Source organism: Phocoena phocoena, chromosome 1 (assembly GCF_963924675.1).
Source record: "Phocoena phocoena chromosome 1, mPhoPho1.1, whole genome shotgun sequence".
Lineage (NCBI taxonomy): Eukaryota > Metazoa > Chordata > Mammalia > Artiodactyla > Phocoenidae > Phocoena > Phocoena phocoena.
This window is the reverse complement of record NC_089219.1, coordinates 31,751,006-31,774,145: the sequence shown is the minus strand read 5'-3', so window position 1 is coordinate 31,774,145 and position 23,140 is coordinate 31,751,006. Positions and strand designations below refer to the sequence as shown.

The 23,140-nt window shown below is 41.7% G+C and overlaps 1 protein-coding gene across 2 annotated transcripts in view; it reads right to left on the bottom strand.

Annotated features, from left to right (window-relative positions):
- MACF1 (microtubule actin crosslinking factor 1) overlaps window positions 1–23,140 on the bottom strand; it is a 341,765-nt gene that overhangs the window by 142,641 nt on the left and 175,984 nt on the right. For both annotated transcript variants that reach the window (XM_065881170.1, XM_065881162.1), the window contains 13 exons: window positions 22,933–23,094; window positions 21,472–21,576; window positions 20,598–20,693; window positions 18,980–19,105; window positions 16,359–16,511; window positions 14,755–14,909; window positions 11,169–11,295; window positions 10,587–10,770; window positions 10,001–10,170; window positions 4,226–4,404; window positions 2,305–2,443; window positions 1,446–1,639; window positions 50–212 (listed from right to left, as the gene is read on the bottom strand). In XM_065881170.1, coding sequence (XP_065737242.1) covers window positions 50–212; window positions 1,446–1,639; window positions 2,305–2,443; window positions 4,226–4,404; window positions 10,001–10,170; window positions 10,587–10,770; window positions 11,169–11,295; window positions 14,755–14,909; window positions 16,359–16,511; window positions 18,980–19,105; window positions 20,598–20,693; window positions 21,472–21,576; window positions 22,933–23,094 — 1,953 coding nt within the window. The remainder of the gene's footprint in view (window positions 1–49; window positions 213–1,445; window positions 1,640–2,304; window positions 2,444–4,225; window positions 4,405–10,000; window positions 10,171–10,586; window positions 10,771–11,168; window positions 11,296–14,754; window positions 14,910–16,358; window positions 16,512–18,979; window positions 19,106–20,597; window positions 20,694–21,471; window positions 21,577–22,932; window positions 23,095–23,140) is intronic.

The following is a 23,140-nucleotide window of genomic DNA, read 5'->3' as shown; positions in this document are numbered from 1 at the left end:
TGAGCTAGCTTCCCCCGTGCAACTTCCACTCGGCTACGGCCACACCCACCGTCTGCTGGCTGAGCTGCTCGGATAGCACTCTGCTGTCCTCAGCCTGGCCTGGCTTCATCATTTCCTGCTGGGCGGTGGTTTCCTCAATCCAATTGATGAGAGTTCCATGGCAGGCTCGGTAATCTCCCAGAACTTCCTGGATACTTTCTAGCTCAGATTGGCTACAGAAGCAAAGGGAAACTGCTATCAGTTATCTTGGTATAAATACAATTAAGTAAATGAGGCAATTCCCTCCAAGCCCAGTTGGGCTTAACTACAGAGGATACATCTTTATTTTGAGGAAAGAGCAATGCAGCACTGAGTGGGAGCTATGCATTTACCCACTACGCTATGGGGTGAAAAGTGAATAGAAGCCAGTCGTGCCCTGCTAGGCCTGGAATCGGCTTTGGGGCCTGGCATCCCATGATAATCCTTGTCAAATTTTTCACCTATGTTGCCAAGGATTACCACGTTGCCAATAAGGTAGTACTGCCTGTACACTTTTGTCTCCTGATGACAGAGTACCTGTCAGAGTACTCCAGCTATGATTTATGAATCACTGTAGTTTCTTGGGGAGAAAAGTAGGGGTGGAGTGGGTAAAAAATAGTAGTAATTAACTGTTAATTACAGTAACAGCTTCCTATACCACTACTGTTAGTCTAACTAGCCTTGGGATAGTAATTCAATTATAGAGAATCAGTCCAAGCTTATTTGAGTCTCTATAACCCCACTTCCTATATATTTTCCTAACTAGCCTAGTCTCAGATAGGTAGTTTCCTATCTTTGCTACTCAAATCAGTCATCAAAAGCAGGACTTCAAATAACAGATAAAACCCGCTAAATCAGCAAATGAAAAGGAAGCAAGAAATTCTACAAAGCCCCACTACAAATAATAACTCATATTAAGGTTCAAAGCTAGGGACTTCCCCGGCATGGCAGTGGTTGAGACTCTGCACTTCCACTGTAAAGGGGCACAGGTTCAATCCCTGGTCGGGGAACTAAGATCCCGCATGACGTGCAGCGCGGCCAAAAAAAAAAAAAAGATTCAAAGCTGGTAAAACAAGAGCTAGAACTCAGGTTTTGTCCTTGAGAAAAGATCATTAAGTCACCTTTCCAGTCTATATTCTAAGACACCCACTGTCATCATGGCTTAAATGGGTTAAGACCAGGGACACAGGAGAAGCACTGCTAATAGGACCATCACTGCGCCCCAAAAGTAAGCCTCAGGACTGCTTTGGGGTTGGTGGTCCCAACCTCCCGGCACTTACGTTGTCCAGAAGGTATACTGTCACTTAATTTCTACCCCTCCCTATCAATTCCTGCCTTTAAACAAGCATACACAGAAATAACTCTATTTTTGTTTAAAACCTGGTTCCTGAACCCTAAGAGAAGAAAAGGGTGGGGCCACCACTTACCGGGTGTCGAGCTGGGCAATGACCCGGTGCCAACGCTCCTGCAGCTGGGAGCCCTTCTCCTGATAGCGTTCCAAATCCAAGTTTCGCTCTGGGGTCAGACGACTCAGCTGCTCTGCCACCACCTTGGCGTTCGCAATTTCCTCATCCAGGACTGAAAACACTGAATTCTTGTCCTTCGCATCACTGAGCCAGTGCTATAAAAACACAAGCACAGCAACAGGTTCAATATATTCCACGCTAAAAAAGGACTCAGACTAAGGTAAAAAACAAGGACGTTGTCTACAACCAGCTCCATATTACATCTGTGGTTTGGAACCTAGACTCTATGCTGTTTGTGCCAGAAATGCCTCCACAGTCCTCATGCAAACTGGTCAGTCAGTAGAGTACAGAAAATGTGCAAAGAACTTGTGTCTGAAACCTGGCTCTACCGCTTATAAGCTATGAAACCATGATAAGTCACTTAGCCAATCTGAATCTTGGTATTCTATATGTAAATAGAGATAAAAATCCCTTCTCTATCTACCTCACAGAGTTGCTTGTGAGAATCAAAGGAGATAACAGCTAAGTGATTTACAAACTTACAGCACAACCACTGATTATATCCAATTAAACTATGACTTTACTGTGGAGAAATAGGAAGAAATAAATAAGAGAAGCATATTCCTTTATCTCCCCTTTCTAGCTAGACATATTTCTCAATCCTTTCTTCTTTGGACCCACATCAAAAGATATTAAGTATGATATTCTGCCTAATTCAAATGCAAACTTACATCAGTGTCATGCCATCCAAAACTGCATTTCTCTGCTAACCCCAAGCTATGGATATGTTAAGTCAACCTAAGAACTGAGAACAACCAACCTGTAACGTAGACCGATGGGACTCCAGAGCTGAGAGATCTGCTGGTACTGCTTCTTCTTGACTCAGCTTGATTTCATAACCTTTGACTAAGAGTTCAGCATCCTGGATGCTACGCACTATAACACTGATTGTCTTTAGCCTGTGAGGATAAAATCACTTCCATTAATATACACATTTTAAAAGCTGAGCTACAGACCTGGAGCACTACAGAGAGATTCACCAAACGTAACTGTCAAAATCAACTTCGCAGGCTTCCTTGGTGGCACAGTGGTTAAGAATCCGCCTGCCAATGCAGGCGACACGGGTTCGAGCCCTGGTCCGGGAAGATCCCACATGCCGCGGAACAACTAAGCCCGTGCGCCACAACTACTGAGCCTGCGCTCTAGAGCCCACGAGTCACAACTACTGAAGCCCACGCCTAGAGCCCATGTTCCACAACAAGAGAAGCCACCGCAGTGAGAAGCCGGCACTCCACAACGAAGAGTAGCCCCTGCTGGCTGCAACCAGAGAACACCCGTGCGCAGCAACGAAGACCCAATGCAGCACAAAATAAATAAATAATAAATTTATTTAAAAAAAAGATCAGGGCTTTCCTGGTGGCGCAGTGGTTGAGAGTCCGCCTGCCGATGCAGGGGACGCGGGTTCGTGCCCCAGTCCGGGAAGATCCCACATGCCTTGGAGCGGCTGGGCCCGTGAGCCATGGCCGCTGAGCCTGCGCGTCCGGAGCCTGTGCTCCGCAACGGGAGAGGCCACAACAGTGAGAGGCCCGCGTACCGGAAAAAAAAAAAAAAAAAAAAAAAAAAAAAGATATAGAAAAAAGATCAACTTCGCCGTTACTAAATAATGACAGGGTTTCATAAAAACAAGAAAGCATGGTGTAGTGCCGCCAATTTAAGCCAATTAAAAATGAAGTTCTGGGGCTTCCTTGGTGGCACAGTGGTTGAGAGTCCACCTGCCGATGCAGGGGACATGGGGTCGTGCGGTCCAGGAAGATCCCACATGCCGCAGAGTGGCTGGGCCCATAAGCCATAGCCGCTGAGCCTGTGCGTCCGGAGCCTGTGCTCCACAACGGGAGAGGCCACAGCAGTGAGAGGCCCGCGTACCACACACACACACACACACACCCACACACACACACAAAATGAAGTTCTGGGTGCCACTGGGACACACACATACACACACACACACACACACACACACGGTGGTCTCATGGGAAAAAAGGCATGAGGCCAGAAATCCACTCAATATCATGAAGACTCTAAGATCTTGCTTCTCAAGGTCATGGACAGGGATGGGTGGGTAGAGGGAAGACCCTCAAAGCCTAGTATTTAGTTTAGATGAAAATTTTTCTTTCTTTACTGTCCTTTTCCTTTTTCAAAAGAGGTATCTAATCAATCAGAAATGTGGTTCAAGGGCTTCCTTGGTGGCGCAGTGGTTGAGAGTCCGCCTGCCGATGCAGGGGACACGGGTTCGTGCCCCAGTCCGGGAAGATCCCACATGCCGCAGAGCGGCTGGGCCCGTGAGCCATGGCCGCTGAGCCTGCACATCTGGAGCCTGTGCTCCGCCATGGGAGAGGCCGCAACAGTGAGAGGCCCACATACCGCAAAAAAAAAAAAAAAAAAAAAAAAAAGAAATGTGGTTCAAAATAGTCCTAAAACAAAAAAACAAAACAAAACAAAACAAAAAAAAAGACCTAAAACTGTAAATCAACTCCCCTTCTGTATTCCTGGCATTTGTTCATTGCAGACCAAATGAACCCACTCCCTGTTATTTGAAACTAAAGCCAAGGTCTCTTTTTATGGGTACAAGCTCTTTTTATGGGTGCACTCTCCCTGAACTGTTCATGAAACATTCCAGGCACTTTTTTTTCCATCTGAATCGAAAATTCTGCCCTCTGGACCCGAATTCTCAGCTCACTCACTTGTTCAAATAGACAGTGGAGAGACCATACACATGCTCCATTTTCTCCACCAGCAGACTGAGTTCTGAGCGCAGAGTTGGGACACTCGAACCAGATGGGGACTGATGGAGAAAGCTGCTGCATTTCGTGGAAACAGCATCCAAGTCTGACCTCAGTAGCTGCAAATCCTCCTGGGTGTGCTGTCAGGAACAAGACACACAACAAACACAGAGAAAGAATTGAACAAAGAAGTTAAAAAGAAGTCCTTGTTCATAAGAGCAAAATATTGGAAACAAACCAAATGCCATATATAGGAGAATGATGGAATCAACTAGAAAACAGCAATGCAGGGGGAGCTGGGGAAAGAATACAGACAAGTAACTTCTGAACACAGAATTGACTACAAACATACCTTCAGGATAAACACAAAAAGAATTACATTAAACTCTAGTTAGTAGGTTTGCTTTTTGTAATACTATGAGTTAGCAGTTCTGAAACCATTATCTGTACATGTTAGAACTGAGCAATAAATAAATGTACTGTGGATAATGTGAAGGAGGTTTTTTATTCTTGGGGGAGTTACGTATTTGGAAAAAGGAAAGAACAGAATAAGCCCTGAGGTACTGGTTTGGAACTGGATGGAAACAGATACATGAATTTGTGATCACTTGTATGCTCTATCTGCTAAGCAGGCCTAGAAGTGGACACGCCAATAAAAATGAGCACACTCAGCACCTGACCTTGGTTTCTAAATAAAGGAACCTAAAGGAAGCAAGATTCCTAGAAGAGACGCTGATTCCAGGGTTGGGGTTGGTAAAGGCAAGAGGAACCCAGAATATCCTGTTTTATTGAGAAATAAGAAAGCACTCAAAGAATGATAAGGGCATGTTAAAATGACATAGGGGCTTCCCTGGTGGCACAGTGGTTGAGAATCTGCCTGCTAATGCAGGGATATGGGTTCGAGTCCTAGTCTGGGAGGATCCTACATGCCGCTGAGCAACTAGGCCCATGAGCCACAACTACTGAGCCTGCGCGTCTGGAGCCTGTGCTCCACAAGAAGAGAGGCTGCGATAGTCAGAGGCCCACACACCGCGATGATGAGTGGCCCCCGCTTGCCACAACTAAAGAAAGCCCTCGCACAGAAACAAAGACCCAACACAGCAAAAATAAATGAATAAATTACTAAAACTCCTACCCCCAACATCTTAAAAAAAAAAAAAAAAATGACGTAGGACCCAGCTTGAAGGGGCTCCCAATGGCTGAATTTGGGAAATTTTGAACATCAAAATAAAGACAGTAGCAAATTATTATACAAACCACTGAATTAAAATAAGAATCCATAAGTTCATACTGACATAACAAAGGAAGAAAGGAGGGAACGGGGGAGGCAACCGCATCGCTTTTGATAGAATGGAAAATTTTAAATGTAAAAGGAATGACAGAATTAGAAAATCACCTTTTGGCAAAAGTCATACTAATAATTAATTTGGTCAGAAAACTACCAGAACTAATCAATGAATTTGTTAAGGTTGCAGGATACAAAATTAATGCACAGAAATCTCTTGCATTCTGATATACTAAAAATGAAAAATCAGAAAGAGAAATTAAGGAAACAATTCCATTCACCCTCACAACAAAACGAATAAAATACCTAGGAATAAACCTACCTAAGGAGGCAAAAGATCTGTACTCAGAAAACTATAAAACACTGATGAAGGAAATCAAAGATGACATAAAGAGATGGAGAAACATACCATGTTCTTGGATTGGAAGAATCAACATTGTGAAAATGACTATACCACCCAAAGCAATCTACAGAGTCAATGCAATCCCTATCAAACTACCAATGGCATTCTTCATAGAATTAGAACAAAAAATTTTACAATTCATATGGAAACATAAAAGACCCTGAATAGCCAAAGCAATCTTGAGAAAGAAAAACAGAGCCGGAGGAATCAGGCTCCCTGACTTCAAACTATACTACAAAGCTACAGTAATCAAGACAGTATGGTACTGCCACAAAAACATATAGATCATCGGTACAGGATAGAAAGCCCAGAGATAAACCCACACACATATGGTCACCTAATTTACAACAAAGGAGGCAAGAACATACAATGGAGAAAAGACAGCCTCTTTATTAAGTGCTGCTGGGAAAAGTGGACAGCTACATGTAAAAGAATGAAATTAGAACACTACCTAACACCATACACAAAAATAAACTCCAAATGGATTAAAGAATAAATGTAAGACCAGACACTATAAAACTCTTAGAGGAAACCATAGGAAAAACACTCTTTGACACAAACCACAGCAAGATCTTTTCTGACCCACCTCCTAGAGAAATGGAAATAAGAACAAAAATAAACAAATGAGACCTAATAAAACTTAAAAGCTTTTGCACAGCAAAGGAAACCATAAACAAGACAAAAAGACAATCCTCAGAATGGGAGAAAGTATTTGCAAGTGAAACAACAGACAAAGGATTAATCTCCAAAATATACAAACAGCTCATGGAGCTCAATATCAAAAAAAACAAACAATTCAATTAAAAAATGGGTGGAAGACCTAAATAGACATTTCACCAAAGAAGACGTCCAGATGACCAGGAGGCACATGAAAAGATGCTCAACATCACTAATTATTAGAGAAATGCAAATCAAAACTACAATTGAGGTTATCACCTCACACCAGTCAGAATGGCCATTATCAAAAAATCTAGAAACAATAAATGCTGGAAAGGGTGTGGTGAAAAGGGAAGCCTCATGCACTGTTGGTGGAAATGTAAACTGATACAACCACTATGGAGAACAGTATGGAGGTTCCTTTAAAAACTAAAAATAGAACTAATATATGGCCCAGCAATCCCACACAGGCATATACCCTGAGAAACCATAATTCAAAAAGAGACATTGTGGGCTTCCCTAGTGGCGCAGTGGTTGGGGGTCTGCCTGCCAATGCAGGGGACATGGGTTCGAGCCCTGGTCTGGGAAGATTCCGCGTGCCATGGAGCAGCCGGGCCCGTGAGCCACAACTACTGAGCCTGCACATCTGGAGCCTGTACTCTGCAGCAAGAGAGGCTGTGATAGTGAGAGGCCCACGCACCGCGACGAAGAGTGGCCTCCGCTTGCCGCAACTAGAGAAAGCCCTCACACAGAAACGGGGACCCAATACAGCCAAAAATAAATAAATTAATTTATTAATTTTTTAAAAAAGAGACATTGTACCACAATGTTTATTGCAGCACTATTTACGACAGCCAGGACATGGAAACCACCTAAATGTCCATCTGACAGATGAATGGATAAAGATGTGACACATATATACAATGGAATATGACTCAGCCATAAAAAGAAACGAAACTGAGTTATTTGTAGTGAGGTGGATGGACCTAGAGTCTGTCATACAGAGGGGAGTAAGTCAGCAAGAGAAAAACAAATGCCATATGCTAACACATATATATGGAATCTAAAAAAAAAAAAAAAACCTAGTAGCAGGGCAGGATGAACCTGCTAGCAGAGCAGGAATGAAGACAGAGACATAGAGAATGGACTTGAGGACACGGTGGGGGAGGGGGAAGCTGCAGCGAAGTGAGAGTAGTATCTAGTATAGACATATATACACTACCAAATGTAAAATAGTTAGCTACTGGGAAGAAGCAGCATAGGGCAGGGAGATCAGCTCGGTGCTTGCAATGACCTAGAGGGGTGAGATAGAGAGGGACAGAGGGAGGCTCAAGAGGGAGGGGATATGGGGATGTATGTATGCATATGGCTGATTCACTTTGTTGTACAACAGAAACTAACACAGTGTTGTGAAGCAATTATACTCCAATAAAGATTTATTTAAAAAAATCAAAAAAAAAAAAGAATCAACAATAGATACTATAACAGTTTGGTGAAAGTTTGATGTAAAACAGGATATTTACATAGTCTCAAAGTATCCCCTCACAAGATACTTAGTAATCACAATGAGGAAAATAGCAACAAGTGATAAAAGCTATCACCAGTAATGGGACAAATCAACATCACATGCCTCCTGATAGGATGCACCAAGGACATACTATCACTTCTATGGTATTCCTGCCAAAAATGTGTAACCTGTATTTAATCTTGAACAAGCCTTAGATAAACACAAATAGGGGGACATTCTATAAAATAAATGGGCTGCACTCTGCAAAAGTATTAAGGTCATGACAGATGATGAAAAATCAAGAAATTGTTTCAGGTTAAGAAATCTAAAGAGACACAGCAACTAAATGCAATGTGGGATACTGCACTGAATCCTACACCAAAATATTCTTTTTTGGGGGGGGGAATTATGGGAGTGGGGGTACTACTCAAAAAGGCATTTATTAGGTCAACTGAAGAAATTTCAATTAAGGTCTTGGATAACAGTATTATACCAATATTCACTTCCTGATTTTAATCACTGTCCCATGGTTATGTGAGACTATCCTTGATTTTGGAAATGCACATTGAACTATACAGGGTAAAGGAGCACCATGTTTGGAACTTACTCTCAAAAAAAAAAAAGATTATTATCAATATTGTATACATATGTAGAAAAAATGATAAAGCAAATGTAGAAAAATGTTAACATTTATGGAATCTAGGTGACGGTTATATGAGAATAAAAACTTTTCTCTATATCTGAATCTATTCCAAAATAATTTTTTTTTTTAAAAAAGGTCCTTTAGAAGAGCTCAATATTAACCTGTATTTCTTTGACTGTCCTATTTTGCATGACTACAGAAGAGTAAAAACACTTTAATATGAGAATTGCAGGTACATATGACATGCCTCACACAGACATATTAGATCCTTCTTGACCAAAAGAAATTATACTGGGCTCACATCCTCTTCTTCAGGCTTAGGAATTACTGAGAAATTTCTCAAGTTGAGAAAACTCACTCCTCATTAGGCATTGCTTTCCATTTCCTTTAAGCTCCCAGATCAAATCTAACATTCTTCATAGAGCTCCCTCATCACACCCCAAGTAGAAATGTTCCAGTAACACTCCACATTCCTACAGCAATGTTTGCTTGGCAATCTGGAAGTACACTAGGTACTATCTTATGACATCTCTTATACTTGAAGTCTCTAACTGTAACTTTAACCTTTTCTTCTTCTTTACACTAGGAGCCCAAAGCAAGGAGCTTTGGCTTACCTTCTTTGCATGCCCACGAGAACTTAATAAAGCAATTAATCTTTGCTGCTTTTATGTCAAGAATACAACCCCACATTTTTACAGCATTCTACTTTTCCAGGAAGCTCATGATATGTACTATATCACTTAATTTTCAAAACAACTTGTGTGACTCATATATTACTATCTCCATTTTATAAGAAAGGAAACTAAGGAAGAGAATTTGCTCAGTCACAGAGAAGTGTGTACCAGAGCCATAGTAGAATCTGAGTCTTTCCTTACTATTTTTGGAGTCATGTGACTGACAGTAACAGTGTCACAGAATATAATACACGTCAATACATATAAGGGAGAGAGCAGAGAGCAGCATCTCTACTAAGTAGTCTTAAAATATGTAGTCCAAAAGCAGCGCTGAGAACAATTTGCCAGTGTCTGCCTTCCCAACTGTGGAGGAAACTAATCAACATTCAGCAATATCCTGGGAGCTTTTCCATGGGTGAAAGGCATTTACAGGCTTCAGGGAAGAATTCTGGAGTAGGATTGCCATGAGCCTGCTGCCTTATTCCTTAGGATCCAGACTCTCTTGCCCTCCAATTCATTCTGAAACTGTTTACTCTGCATCCAGCACCCGCTGCTCTTAGGGCTTACCTCTTGCTCTGCGATCCTTAATGCACTGTCCTGCCGGGCATCTCTGTCAGTCCTAGAGCTGGCAGGGGATTGAATTCGTTTGATTAGCCTCTGTTCACAGTCCTCCAGGCGCAGCCGGATATTCTTCAGCTCTGAAATGTACATCTTGGCCACAGTTTCCTCTTTGTCCTCTGTGAATGCACAAGCACAGAAGACCATTAAGCAGGACAACAGAGATCAGCAAACCTGAGAACAACACTGGTTCCAGCAGACCTGATATTCCATGAATGAAAGCAAGGCCTTATGTGGGGAACCTTCTGCCTGTTCCCAAACTCCCTGCATTATATACTACCCTTTAAGGATCCAAACACGTAATTTCCACAGGAAAATGTGATAGGTTGATAAGCAATAATGAATGAAATATGGCCTCTTCTTCCATGATCTCATTTTGAGAATTCATCTCTACAAGTTTTTCTCTATCTCAAGTTTTTTAGCAACTCAAGTGGTAAAAAGGTGGTGATGATGTTGTCTAGAGTATATGAAGGGTCCAGCAACACCCTTCAGGGCTCCCATTCCACTTTCCTCTCCCTCTTCCCAAGGCACACACCATTCTCCATGGACTTCATCAGGTGCTGGAAGTGGGTTTTACAAGCCTCCACCTCCTCTTCCAAGCGCAGACGATCAGCCACTGAGAACAGCGCTGAGTCACGGCTCTCCTGCAGAAAGTCTTCGTAGTGGGCCTGCAGGTTCTTCATAACCTGGTGGTACTCCCCAGGTGCTGAGGAGCGGAGCTGCAGAGAAAAAGCCAGAGGACATTTCAGTGGAATGGGAACGTAATACAAAATAGTGCACAAACCATAATTATAAACATGCTGACTTTTCCCAAATTGAACCTGTCCATGAAATCAGCATTCAGATCAAGAAACGGGACGTTACTAGTATCTGAGAAGCACTCTTTGGGCCCTCTTGGATCTAAGCCTTAATGATGGTTAATTCACCAGTATTCCCCTACTCCACACACTTATGCAAAAGTTTCTGGTTCCTAAGAGCCTCAAGCCCCTAACCCCAAAACAGTATCCCTGACTCCATTTTACACCAACTGGGTGAGGAGGAGTCTCACAGTAAGAAGTTCCTTCTGAAAAAAACCTGCCAATAGGTTATGAGCCTGCGGTAAAGCTGTCATAATTACCTTTTCCAGGTTCCAGGTCTTTACAAGGTCAAGGTCCTTCCTCAGATAGTTCCAGGAGATAAGGCTTTTGGTGTTAACATGTAGCTGATGCCAAAGGGCCATCACCTTCTGATAAGACTGCTCCACCCTACAAACAACACAGAACCTGGCTATAGCTTTTCTAAGGCTTCAGCTCCACACTAGAGACCTTCTAAGGAAAAAATGATTGCCTTAGCAGAACTGAGCTTATATGCTGAGCAGAGAAAGGCAACAAGTCAAATACTAACAACACAAGAATCTTTAGACCTAAATAAATTGAGATGCTCAAGCAATCTGCTACACTATTATATACATTATGTCAGCACATATTTAGCAATCTCATAAATGTTACCTGAATGTAATATAATTATGAGAAGTTAGAGAGAGGAATACCCAGGGAAAGTAATGATAGAGAAAAATAGAGACAAAATAACTCCATTTGAAATTGCTGAAAAATGACAACAATGCTTAAAAAGCGATTTGCTGTGTTCTATATTTTTACAAAACTGCTAAAATGTTTAGAAGTTAATAGCAATTTAAGAAGTTCACCTGGCATATAAAACGAAACTTGTAGTGTGAAGGGCTTGAGAAGATCTTTTTCTTAGCATCCCATGCCTAATTCAATCTCAACTTACGGATGACTTACAAACTCAGATACACGGACACACTTGACACACACCAAATTACCTTGAATTTCTTCAAGTTAAGAAATGTAAGATATATAGAATAGGATGGAAAACTAGAAGCTAGGATGTCAGACATTAAACCCATTTTCCAAAAATCCCACTAAAGTGACTGTAAGGTTGAAATAAAAGTTCAGGAAATCTCAAAGAAAAATACAAAGAAATGAAAAACAGAAAGAAAATAAGAAAATGAGAGAAACAGTTAGGAGGTCCAATAGCTGATAAATGGGAGTTCTTGAAAGTGAGAACAGAAAACAAACATAGAAAAGGAAATAATTAAAGAAATAATCCAAGAAAAATTTCCCCAGATCCGAAAGATATGAGTTTCCAGTTTGTGTTCAGGGTTAGCACAAGAAAGGCTCACCTGAAGACACAGCATCCCCTTCAAAGATTAAAGACAGAGAGGAGTTTAAAATCTTCAGAGATAAAGATTTCATTCAAAAGGTTAAAGTGTCAAACTGTCCTGTATCATGACTGTGATAGACGACACAATTCTATGCATTTGTCAAAATGACAGTATTGCTCATTACAAAAGGGGAATATTACAGTTACATAAACTTAAAGAATGATAATCGTACTGTACTTCTCAACAACAAACCCTGGACGCTGGAAAACAGTGGGACAGTGCCTTCAAGGTTCAGACTGAAAAGAATTTCCAGAAGAATTCTGTAACTGACCAATTCATTATGAAGGGAGAAGAAAGACATTTTCAGATATGACAGGATTCAAAAAATTTACTTCTCCTGCACTTTTTTTCAGCAAGCTACTGGAGAGTGTACTCTCCCAAACCAGGGAATAAACCAATAAATAAGACTTAGAATCTAGGAAGTAGAGGGTCCAACACAGAAGAGATGTAAAGGGAATCTTCAGAGTGAAGATGAAGGGAAATGCCAGGGAGGCAGTAATGAAGCAGGCCTACAGAGCAGGTTCAGACTGGAAAAGGAAGACAGAATGGTTCAGAAGAGACGTTTCCAAGAGAAAATAAAATTGAAAATTACCTGGTGTTTGGCCATACTAAGAAGCCTTTTACAGTAAAATAGGAGAGTTTGGGAATAAATTCCTAAGATACAAATAGACAACTAAGCAAACTTAAAAACAAAACAATTATCAGCTCCAAGGAAACATAAAGTTATACAAAATAATTTGTTCATACATACATTCAATCACCTAACTCGTTCATTCTTTTCTTTAACAACCATGTATTGAGTACCTACTACATGTCAGGTTCTAGGTGATGAGGATACAGAGGTAAACAAAACAGACAAAAATCTATTCCTTTAGAACTTCTAAGGGGAGGGGAAAGGCAATAAACAAATTTATAATCTTTTGGACAGTACTAAGTGTTCTGGAGAAAAATAAAGTGTTCTGATGGGGAGAGGAGATACAGAGTGCTAGGCAGTGAGTGAGGTGGTAGTATATGAATGTGATTAGATGAACTAAAGATGTGAGGGAGTGAATCACGTCAATATATGAAGCAAGCAGAGGAAATGCAAAGGCCCTGAGGCAAGAGTATGCTTGTGGTGCTTGAGAAACGAGCTGAGCGCAAGCAAGGACAGTGGCAAAGGATGATTTAGAGAGGTAAGTCCTGCTTGGGTAAGGCTTACAATATGCCCTAGAGTACTAAGCGGTTCAGCTGTAAACAACTTAATGTAAAACTAACAAACAAGATACCGATTTTAAACAAAAATCATGACACAACTACATTTGGAAGATGGGTAAAGGAGAAGTGAATTACAGGTGTGTAGAAAACCATTAATTTCCTAGAGTAAGAAGTCAATAATTTCCAAAGTTGAAAAAAAATTAAGTAACAGGAAAAAAATCACATTATTTAGACATTTGATGTTAAAAACCAGAAAAATCTGCTCAAAGAGTTGAAACTAGTTCACTCTGGGAAGCAGAACTCTGGGGTGGGGGAGGTGATTGTTAGTTTTTACTATAAGTTTTGTGGTATAATTCAACTTTTTAAAATCTTTATACGTATTTCAATAAAATATAAAGAAGAAAGTTAGCTGTCAGTACAAAAATCAACTATTGAGAGTAAACTGTTTATAACCAAGAATTATTTAAAAAAGAATTATCACTGTTCTTTACCCATTCACCTGTCGATGGACATTTAGGTTGGTTCCATGTGGCACATATACACAATGGAATATTACTCAGCCATAAAAAGAAACGAAATTGAGTTATTTGTAGTGAGGTGGATGGACCTAGAGTCTGTCATACAGAGTGGAGTAAGTTAGAAAGGAAAAACAAATACCGTATGTAACGCATATATGTGGAATCTCAAAGAAAGAAAGGAAGAAAAAGGTACTGATGAACCTAGTTGCAGGGCAGGAATAAAGAGGTAGACGTAGAGAATGGACTTGATGACATGGGGTGGGAAGGCGAAGCTGGGGCAAAGTGAGAGTAGCATCGACACATACACCCGACCGAATGTAAAATAGTTGGCTGGTGGGAAGCAGCAGCATAGCACAGGGGGATTGGCTCGGTGCTTTGCAATGACCTAGAGGGGTGGGATAGGGAGGATGGAAGGGAGGCTCAAGAGGGAGGGGATATGGGGACATGTGTATGCATATGGCTGACTCGCTTTGTTGTGTAACAGAAACTAACAAGGTATTGTGAAGCAATTATACTCCAATAAAGATTTTTTTTTTTAAAAAAAGAATTATCACTGAATATATCTCAATTGACCATAGCATTTACTGAAAATCTACTACGTGGCTGGCAGTGCAAGACTTGATATCATAATAGGAGGTCTTTCCCAAAAGAATCTTCAAAATTTGGTCTCTCTGTTCAAAATCACAAACGCAGATTCATAACCTCCATCAGTTCACCCAGCCAAAGAGCAGAGGTGGAAGTACAGAGTGGCAGTTGAGCTGAGTTACCTGCTGGCCATCTCAATGGCATCCTTATTGGGTGGGGGGATAAGGAAGCAGACTGATGGTACCATTGCCTCATTCCCTGTGGGGCTGATCACTTTCCACTTGGTCCTCTGTGAATTATCTTCCAACACACACTCATCATTCTTGCAAATAGTGATCTGAAGAGACAAAGTTACAAATCATTGCTAATGGATAAACCAACAACCGATTATTACCTGGTGGCTGATCCCAAGGCTATGAAATCCTTAAGGCAAAATTGTTTCGGAGATCTCCAATCATTTGGAGATCACCTAGGGAGAGTTTCTGATTTAGACAAAAGGATAATGTGTATAAATAAACAACCTAGGGAAGGTTGTGAAATGAAATAAATCAAGTGTTTATTAAATGCCTGTTACATGTCAAGTAACACAGTATATGAAATTTATAAGGAGACTGTAAGACCTGCAGGAGCAATCTCTCTGAACCTACAACCAACAGGGTAAAACTTAAAGGGACATAATACTCACAACTTTGTATTTCTGATACTTCTTCCTCCTCCCTTCCTCTCACCCCACTCAAATCCCTGAAATATTTAAGCCTTTGAAATCACCGATTCTTTCTCTTAGGAGACGAGTAACCAACAATATCATCTCTATTTTATAGACAGAAATACTGAGACAAAGAAAAGTACAGGAAAAGTTCATTTGTTCCTTTGTGTAACAAATATTATTGAGCCTATTATGTGCTTGGACGTATGCTACGCCATTAGAGGTAAAAATGGTAAGCCAACAACCATGGTCTATATTCCACATATTCTGATGCAGTATTTGGTTACAACACTGTATGACAAATGCAGTTTACCAGGGAATGCGTGGAAGGCCTTGGTTAGAGAGGTAAAGAGATTATTCAGGAACTTAAAGCCACATTAAGGAATTTAGACTTTCTACACAGAAATGGGGAATTGTTGTAGGACTTAGGCAGGGGGGTGATGTTTAAAAAAAAAAAAAAAAAGTCACGCTGGACTTCCCTGGCGGTCCAGTGGTTAAGACTCTGCGCTTCTACTGCAGGGGGCGTGGGTTCAATCCCTGGTCAGGGAACTAAGATCCCACATGCTGTGTGGCGTGGCCAAAACAAAACAAAATAATTAATTAATTTTTAAAAAGACCATTCTGGTGGTAGGATAAAGAATGCATTGAATGGGTAGGCTGATGCAATGATCCAAGTGAAAGAAACTTAGGGTCTAACTTGTAGTAGCAGCAGGGACAGAAAGAAGTACACTTGAGGGATACTTATTTACAAGGTATTGATACTACTGACTTGATAGTCCTACTAGCTGTGGGGACTAAGAGGGGAGGAGTCATGGATCTCTCCCAGGTGCTACAAAGCACAGTTTCTATCTACACTTAGGCAACTGGGTGGATAATGATGCCAATTACTGAGGCAGGGAGCAGGTCAAGATCATAGAGTTGAGGCTTATTTTTTTCATAATAGAAGAGATTTGAGCATGTTTAAGTTCTAATAGAAGAACTCTATCATTTGACCTTTCCCTGTTATCATAACCCTAACTGAAGGCTTCCCTTCTCCCTTGCTTCCTTCTGGAGCGGGAAGTACCCTTTCCACCTCCTCACCTCGATCTGCCGGTAGTCACAGATGGCCTTGATGGAAATGGTGCTCTTTAGCACGTGGTCGGGACTACGTGGCTTTAGCTGAACAATGGATTTTGATCTCCCAACAAGACTGGCAACGGAACTCTTGGACTGTATAAGCTGCTCCTTTTCATCCTACAAAATGGGAAGAAAACGAAAAAGACATTAATGTTGCTCCTTGGGAGACTCAGTCAACAAAGAAAACTGAATGCTCCACTCCCTCCGAGAATGTCACTTCTCGGTTAAGTAGGGATCCTTGGTGGAGCCATCTTAGAAACACAGGGATAAAGAAAACAGGAGAGGATGCTTCTGTCTGCTACCAAGTGCTTTTATACTCAAATTCTGCAGCTTTCTCCCTGTGTCTTTTTCAATGAGCCATAAAGCCACATGCAAAAACAAATAATAAATAAATTTAAAAGAAAAGAATTTCTAGCTGCCAAATACAGCTATACAGCTAACAAAGGATTTTGCCAAATAAGGTTCAGAGAACATGGAAGTTAAAAACAATGATAATAACCAGGCTGTGGTTGTTATTATTATTAAATTTCTCACTGGTAGAAGCCAGTTCTTGCCTCTCTGCTTAGGAGAAGTTAGAGTTATACTCTTTTACATTTTTTTTAATAATGTTATCTCCCAAGCTCTATTACAAATATTTTACTTTATTAAATTGAATCAAACTTTCTAGAGAAAGATCTTAGCTCTTCAACCAACAATCTATAAACCAATGCTGTTGGTGAAGGTACTGGGACAAATGACTTAAGGTTTACCTTTTAGAGTCTTGCTGTGCTGTATTTATATAAATTTGATTGATTTGAAAGAGGTCTCATGCAAAATTGAAATACTCAAGTCTCTGCAAACCCAATTTTCTTAAAAACTAATGAACTTCTTGTCAACGAAATGGGTAGCAATCTACTACCAATTCCATTAAAGAGTAAAAGATAAGCTTTATCTCTTAACCAGGATGTTTCAAGCCCATTTTGAGGTATAAAAAAGTCCCCAGAAGAGGGCTTTCTTAGGGTGGAAGTAGATGTGATGAGAGTAAAGAGCTAATAATGTTAAGAAATGCCATCAAAGAATTAAGAATATGCAAGTAAATAAAAAGAAATGCTTAAATAAACTACCTGTGCCTGTCCCCGGGAGCATGATTGGAAGAAATACAACTTTAACTTATTAGTTAAGAAAGAGGAATGGAATAGGTCAGGGAGACAGCCACACTGTTCCATTCTTGAGAGCTGGCCTACCCATTTCAGTTTCCTTGCAATAAAGATGTCAATTTCTGTCTAACCCACAGCCAAACGTCTCAAGCTCTAGAGACCAAGTGCTCAGCGTGGTAAAAGGTCTGAAAAGAACCAGAAGCCACGACAGATGCTCCCGAACCTGACGGACAAGCTGAGGACAAGCTGAGGAGCAGACCCAGGTGACTTCATGCCCCGATGACGCCGCCAACCCGATGCCCCTGACCTGGAGAGGAGGGAACAGAGCAGCGACCCTCGAGAAGAGAAGATATGACAACAATTGCAGAGGAGTTACCCTATGACAGGAAGGTACTCTGTGGGAGGGAGGAGATAATAGCCACGGATTATTAGATTCCTCCTTCATACTTGATGTACCTCTAAGAGCAACATTCTAGAGACAACATCGGAAAAGTCAGGTCTTTACCCTTCATTCCAAATTAATTAAATTCACAGGTTATTTGCTCAGGTGAAACACTGAATCTAAACCCACTCATAGCTTTACAATACCTGAAAGTGTTTTTTAAAAAATCAACTCATGTTCACTAATTCCCAAGTCTCACCCACGAATAAAATGACACTGTTTTGGGTTATTCTGGTTCTCTTATTTATAATTTTCTACTGAAATGTGAGACTACCCACATTTCTCACACAGGAAAAATAATTTCCCTATTACATATACATTTCCATCTTAATCAGAGTTGTAGCTGGAGCCCTGCCTTGTGAACTCTGTGTAATATATGCTCAATAACTATAAGTAGTCTGTTGGTGATTTTACTACCACCACCCCTGAAGGAACACTTCACTGGAGAAAATAAATGTAAAACTGATTTGGATTAAATACTACTTGCAAAACTATTTTTAAAAAGTTAATACCACTACGTAAATAAACTGAGCAAATACTGCATTACACCTACATAAGATTTTAATGTTTCAAATACCTCATCATTACCAAAAGAAAATTCCCAAGGAGGAAAAAATTGGCTCAGGTCTAGTTCATTGGTGTTTTGTTTTATTCTCTTGGTGTCAGCTAATCCCGTCAACCCTATTTTTCATGCTCTACACCCCCATCTTTGGCTCCAATGACTGAATTAAAATAGGAACGATGCAGAGAAACTCTGATGAGCACTACGTGGCTCAGGGGCACATGGCTAGGCCCCTACTTCAACAGCATACCCAGAGGACTCATTAGCAACTTCTTTACGGAAAGAAAAAAGGAAAAGAACACCACAGATTAAACTCTAATTGAATGTGAGCCAAACTTTGTAATGGTGACCCACAGCCCTGGCGCTTTCAAGGATATAAAGAGCAGCAGCTGAAAGGGTTTACTCTGTTTCTCAGAAGCAATCATCCCACTGATGCAACACCCACCATGGAGTCCTGCAGCAGGTCCTCCAGGCGGGACAAGCTGGTGCTGTGGTCGCAGGAGTACTTCCGTTTGATGGATTCTTGGAGGTTCCTCAGGAATGACTCCAGGTCTCGAGCGTCACTGAAGAACTGTGGGGATAAGAGGGAGGGGTGCCTTGTGCTCAATACATCACAACACCAAGATGATAATGGAGAAAAAACAACCTTACCGTGCCTGCTGATTACACAATCCTGGATTACAAAATGCCATGCCGGGGAAACAGTAGTGACAACTGCCACAGAGCCCACTGAACCCAACAGAACACTTAGTCTGCTTCACTCCTCAGAAATCACTGATCTTTCCCCTTGAGTTCTGGCTATGGCAGCTCCTGACTGTCAGGTTTATTTCATGAAAAGCCTAGAGGTTGAGTATCTCAATTCATTGATATGATTACAAAATGATCAGGGAGCTTATTTAATTAAGAGCAAATCCAAACAGAGATAACAGCTTATTTCCTCTTCCCACCCTCACCTGAAAACAAGCAGTATGTTTTTTTTTTTGTTTGTTTTTTTTTTTAATTTATTTTATTTATTTATTTTTGGCTGCATTGGGTCTTTGTTGCTGCATGCCGGCTTTCTCTAGTTTCGGTGAGCGGGGGCTACTCTTCGTTGCAGTGCGCGGGCTTCTCATTGCGGTGGCTTCTCTTGTTGCGGAGCACAGGCTCTAGGCATGTGGGCTTCAGTAGCTGTGGCACGTGGCTCTAGAGCACAGGCTCAGTAGTTGTGGCGCACGGGCTTAATTGCTCCATGGCATGTGGGATCTTCCCGGACCAGGGCTCGAACCCGTGTCCCCTGCATTGGCAGGCAGATTCTTAACCACTGCGCCACCAGGGAAGCCCAAGCAGTATGTTCTTCATGTAGCAACAGATTAAAGAAAAAAAAAAAACCAAAAAAACAAAAAACGGTTCTAATATTTTACAGCCCCTCCCATAAGGAGGTGGAGTCTATTTCTGCCCCCCTCCCCGAAGCTGGGCGGGGGAACATCACTTGCTTTAGTCAACGGCACATTAATACACGTGAGAGCAGAAAAAAATGCTTGTGCACCAAGGCCTGCCTTCTCTGGCTGCTTGTGGAACACAGCTATTCTGTGAAGGAGCCTAGGATAGCCTACTGGATGCTAGAGACTTGCATGTGGACTTGTACCCCATCACCCCAACCAAATGTCAGATGTGTGAGTGACACCATTTGGGGCCAACCAGCCCCCAACCTGCCTGCCCACTGCCTACAGCCACGTGTAACCCAGGCAAGATGAAAAAAAGCCTTCAGCTGAGCCTAGCTCAGACTGCCAACTCACAGAATCTCGAGCCAACGGTTGTTGCTCTAAGCAACTAACTTTTGGGGTGGTGGTTTATACAGTAAAGGGTAACTGATACAGATGTGTTTCTAACCTCACCCCTCCCGTGTACATGCTTGCAGGCACACACCAACACACGCAATCACACTCACAATCTCTTGCCTGAATGAAAAAAAATATTCTCCTCATCCTCTCTGCGTGCGCACGCACGCACACACACGCACGCACACACACGCACGCGCACACACACACACACACACACACACACACACACAATAGCCCACGTACCTGAAAGTAAGCAGTATTCTCTTTCACATGCTGCTCGACACACAAGCACAGCTGCTTCATCCACTGCAGCTGGGACTGGACAGCAGCGCTGTAAGCCTGCAACAACCAGGCACACGGACAGAAGGGCAAGGGGTTAACAGACCTGCTACCTATGTGCGATGCACTCTTCCAAGTACACCTCTGCTAATGCTAGACAGGCCAACAGAAGATAAGTGGAGATACCTGACTGGCATCTGCTCCAAGCTTCCCACGAGACAGAGGTTTGTCTTTCATCCAACATGGTTTTGTTAGAAGGGGTTACCCAGAAAAGGCCTCTTCCACACTCATTTGCAACTAAATGACCTGGTCAGCAAAACCCAGGCCTAAGCCAGTCTCTCCTGGCTTCCTCCACTGAATCTCTTCTCTGAACACAGGCACCACACTAAAAGGCACGCAGGGTCTGTCTAGACAGTTATCTGAAAAACTATGGTTCAGAATTCCCTGGCGGTCCAGTGGTTAGGACTCCACGCTTTCACTGCTGAGAGGGCCCAGGTTCAATTCCTGATCAGGGAACTAAGATCCCACAAGCCTCACGACGTGGGAGAAAAAAAAAAAAAAAAAAAAACTTAAAAATAAGAAAAAATACGGTTCAAGTCACTTTCCCCGTGAAGCGAGGAGTCAATATTGTTTCTGTTGTTTCTCGTAGTATCTTCCTTAGACTATTAACAAAACTGTTTGCAGTCTTTTGGGGGCTGGGAAGAAAAGGGAGAAGACCCAAGACACATGATTCCCTGACACTTGCTCCAAGTCCCTCAGCAGAGCTAAGTCTCTGATTTGAATACTTGTATAGTAACAACCTCTGAGCACTTGACCCTCACACCTTCAAGTCACACACCTCCACAGTCTGCTTGGCTGGGTGGTTCTCAAGTGACAGCAGCTCAGCTGTATCTTGTAGAGACCGAAACACGTCCTGTTTCTCCTCCAGTTCCATTGTCAATTCCTGAAAATTGAATTCAATTTTATTCAGTAAGTGCTGTTAAGGGAGGAGTAGCAATAAAAAAAAAACTGTGCTCCCTGCCCTACTTTATAGGAGTCCGCAACCCAGGGTTAGTGCCAAAATGAGAGTCATAAACAGTACACGCCAGAGGATTTCAGAGAAGAGCAAAAGTGCTGGAATTACAGAATGATTCAAAAGGATATGGGATCTGAGCCAGGCCTGAGTAAGTGGGGTCACACAGGATGAGACTGAAGGCAACAAAGGAGGGAACGTGGCTGGCGTGGATGGTTCAGGTCAGCACCCACCGAACACGGTACCTGATCCGTGTCCCTGACTGGCTGGCTCCGCTCAGACTGTACCCTCAGCTGCAGTGCCCTGCTCCGGCTCTATATTCCGTTAACACTTCAGGACCTGGTTTAGATGCCAGCTCTTCTGTGCAGCTGGGTACTGATCCTCTCTATCAGATTTGACCCCTTCTCCTCGATGCTCCCTTTCTTTACGTCTCTATCATAGCCTAATTTCTGTTCTCATACAGACTGTTTATTGTATTATAGTATCTATTGTTTCTTCTTTACTTCAAAAGAATCATATACAACTCTCTAATGAAGTTTTAAGTGCTATTAAAAATCTTCCTATTTTCATGGGGTTCATAATATCCTGAAAAATTCTCTGAAATGTGGGCAAACTGAAAATAACAGGAAAACAATCCTACTTTCTATCTTTCACTGAAAAGCATAAAAAGCATTGTTGCATTGGCTAATGCTGAATTTTCCTTCCCATTTTACAAACCAAGAGATGGAGACCAAACAATCGTTGAATGAATTAAAGAGAATTCAGAATTTGTAAGAAGCCAAGAATATACCTCAGTTAAACAACATTAAGCCCTATACTAAGTGCTTTGCTATATTAACTTACTAAATCTTACTTAACCTTTTACACAGCGCTTTGAAGTGCTACTATTATCCCATTTTACAGAGGTCTAGGGAGAGTAAATGACTTGCCAAGGTCACAGAGCTAATAAGTGGAGGAATAAGAATTTGATGTTAGGTCTACCTCATTCCAAAGCCTATAACCTTGACCACAATGTTATACTGCTTCTGAAATGATTCAATGTGCAGACTGCTGCTCTCTTCACCCAAGACACTGCCTTTCTAAATGCATTCTAAATAAATTCATTCAAGGGCTCGATTTCCCCTCTTCTCCATATACACTTTCTCACAGGAACAGATGCATTAAGCAGGGTCCCTATTTCTATCTAACAAAATGCAAATCCAGAAACCCAAGCTCTCAGCAGACTAGCCCCTCTGGCTCCTTCTGCTGCTATTACAAAATATGACAGGTCTGTTGTGCTAGACTCACAGAGAAGTAATTTTTCTTGGCTGAGATACTGGGATTGTTGTCACTCCAATCATATGCTAGTTCCTCCTCCTCTTTCTCATTCAACCAGATCAACTCAGCTGTAGCTCTGGAGACAAATTTATGCAGGCTCTGAAGGTGCCTCATCCGGAAGCTAGAAGTTTCCTAGACAAAGACAGGATTACAAGGTTAGACTGCTAGGCTTTCATCT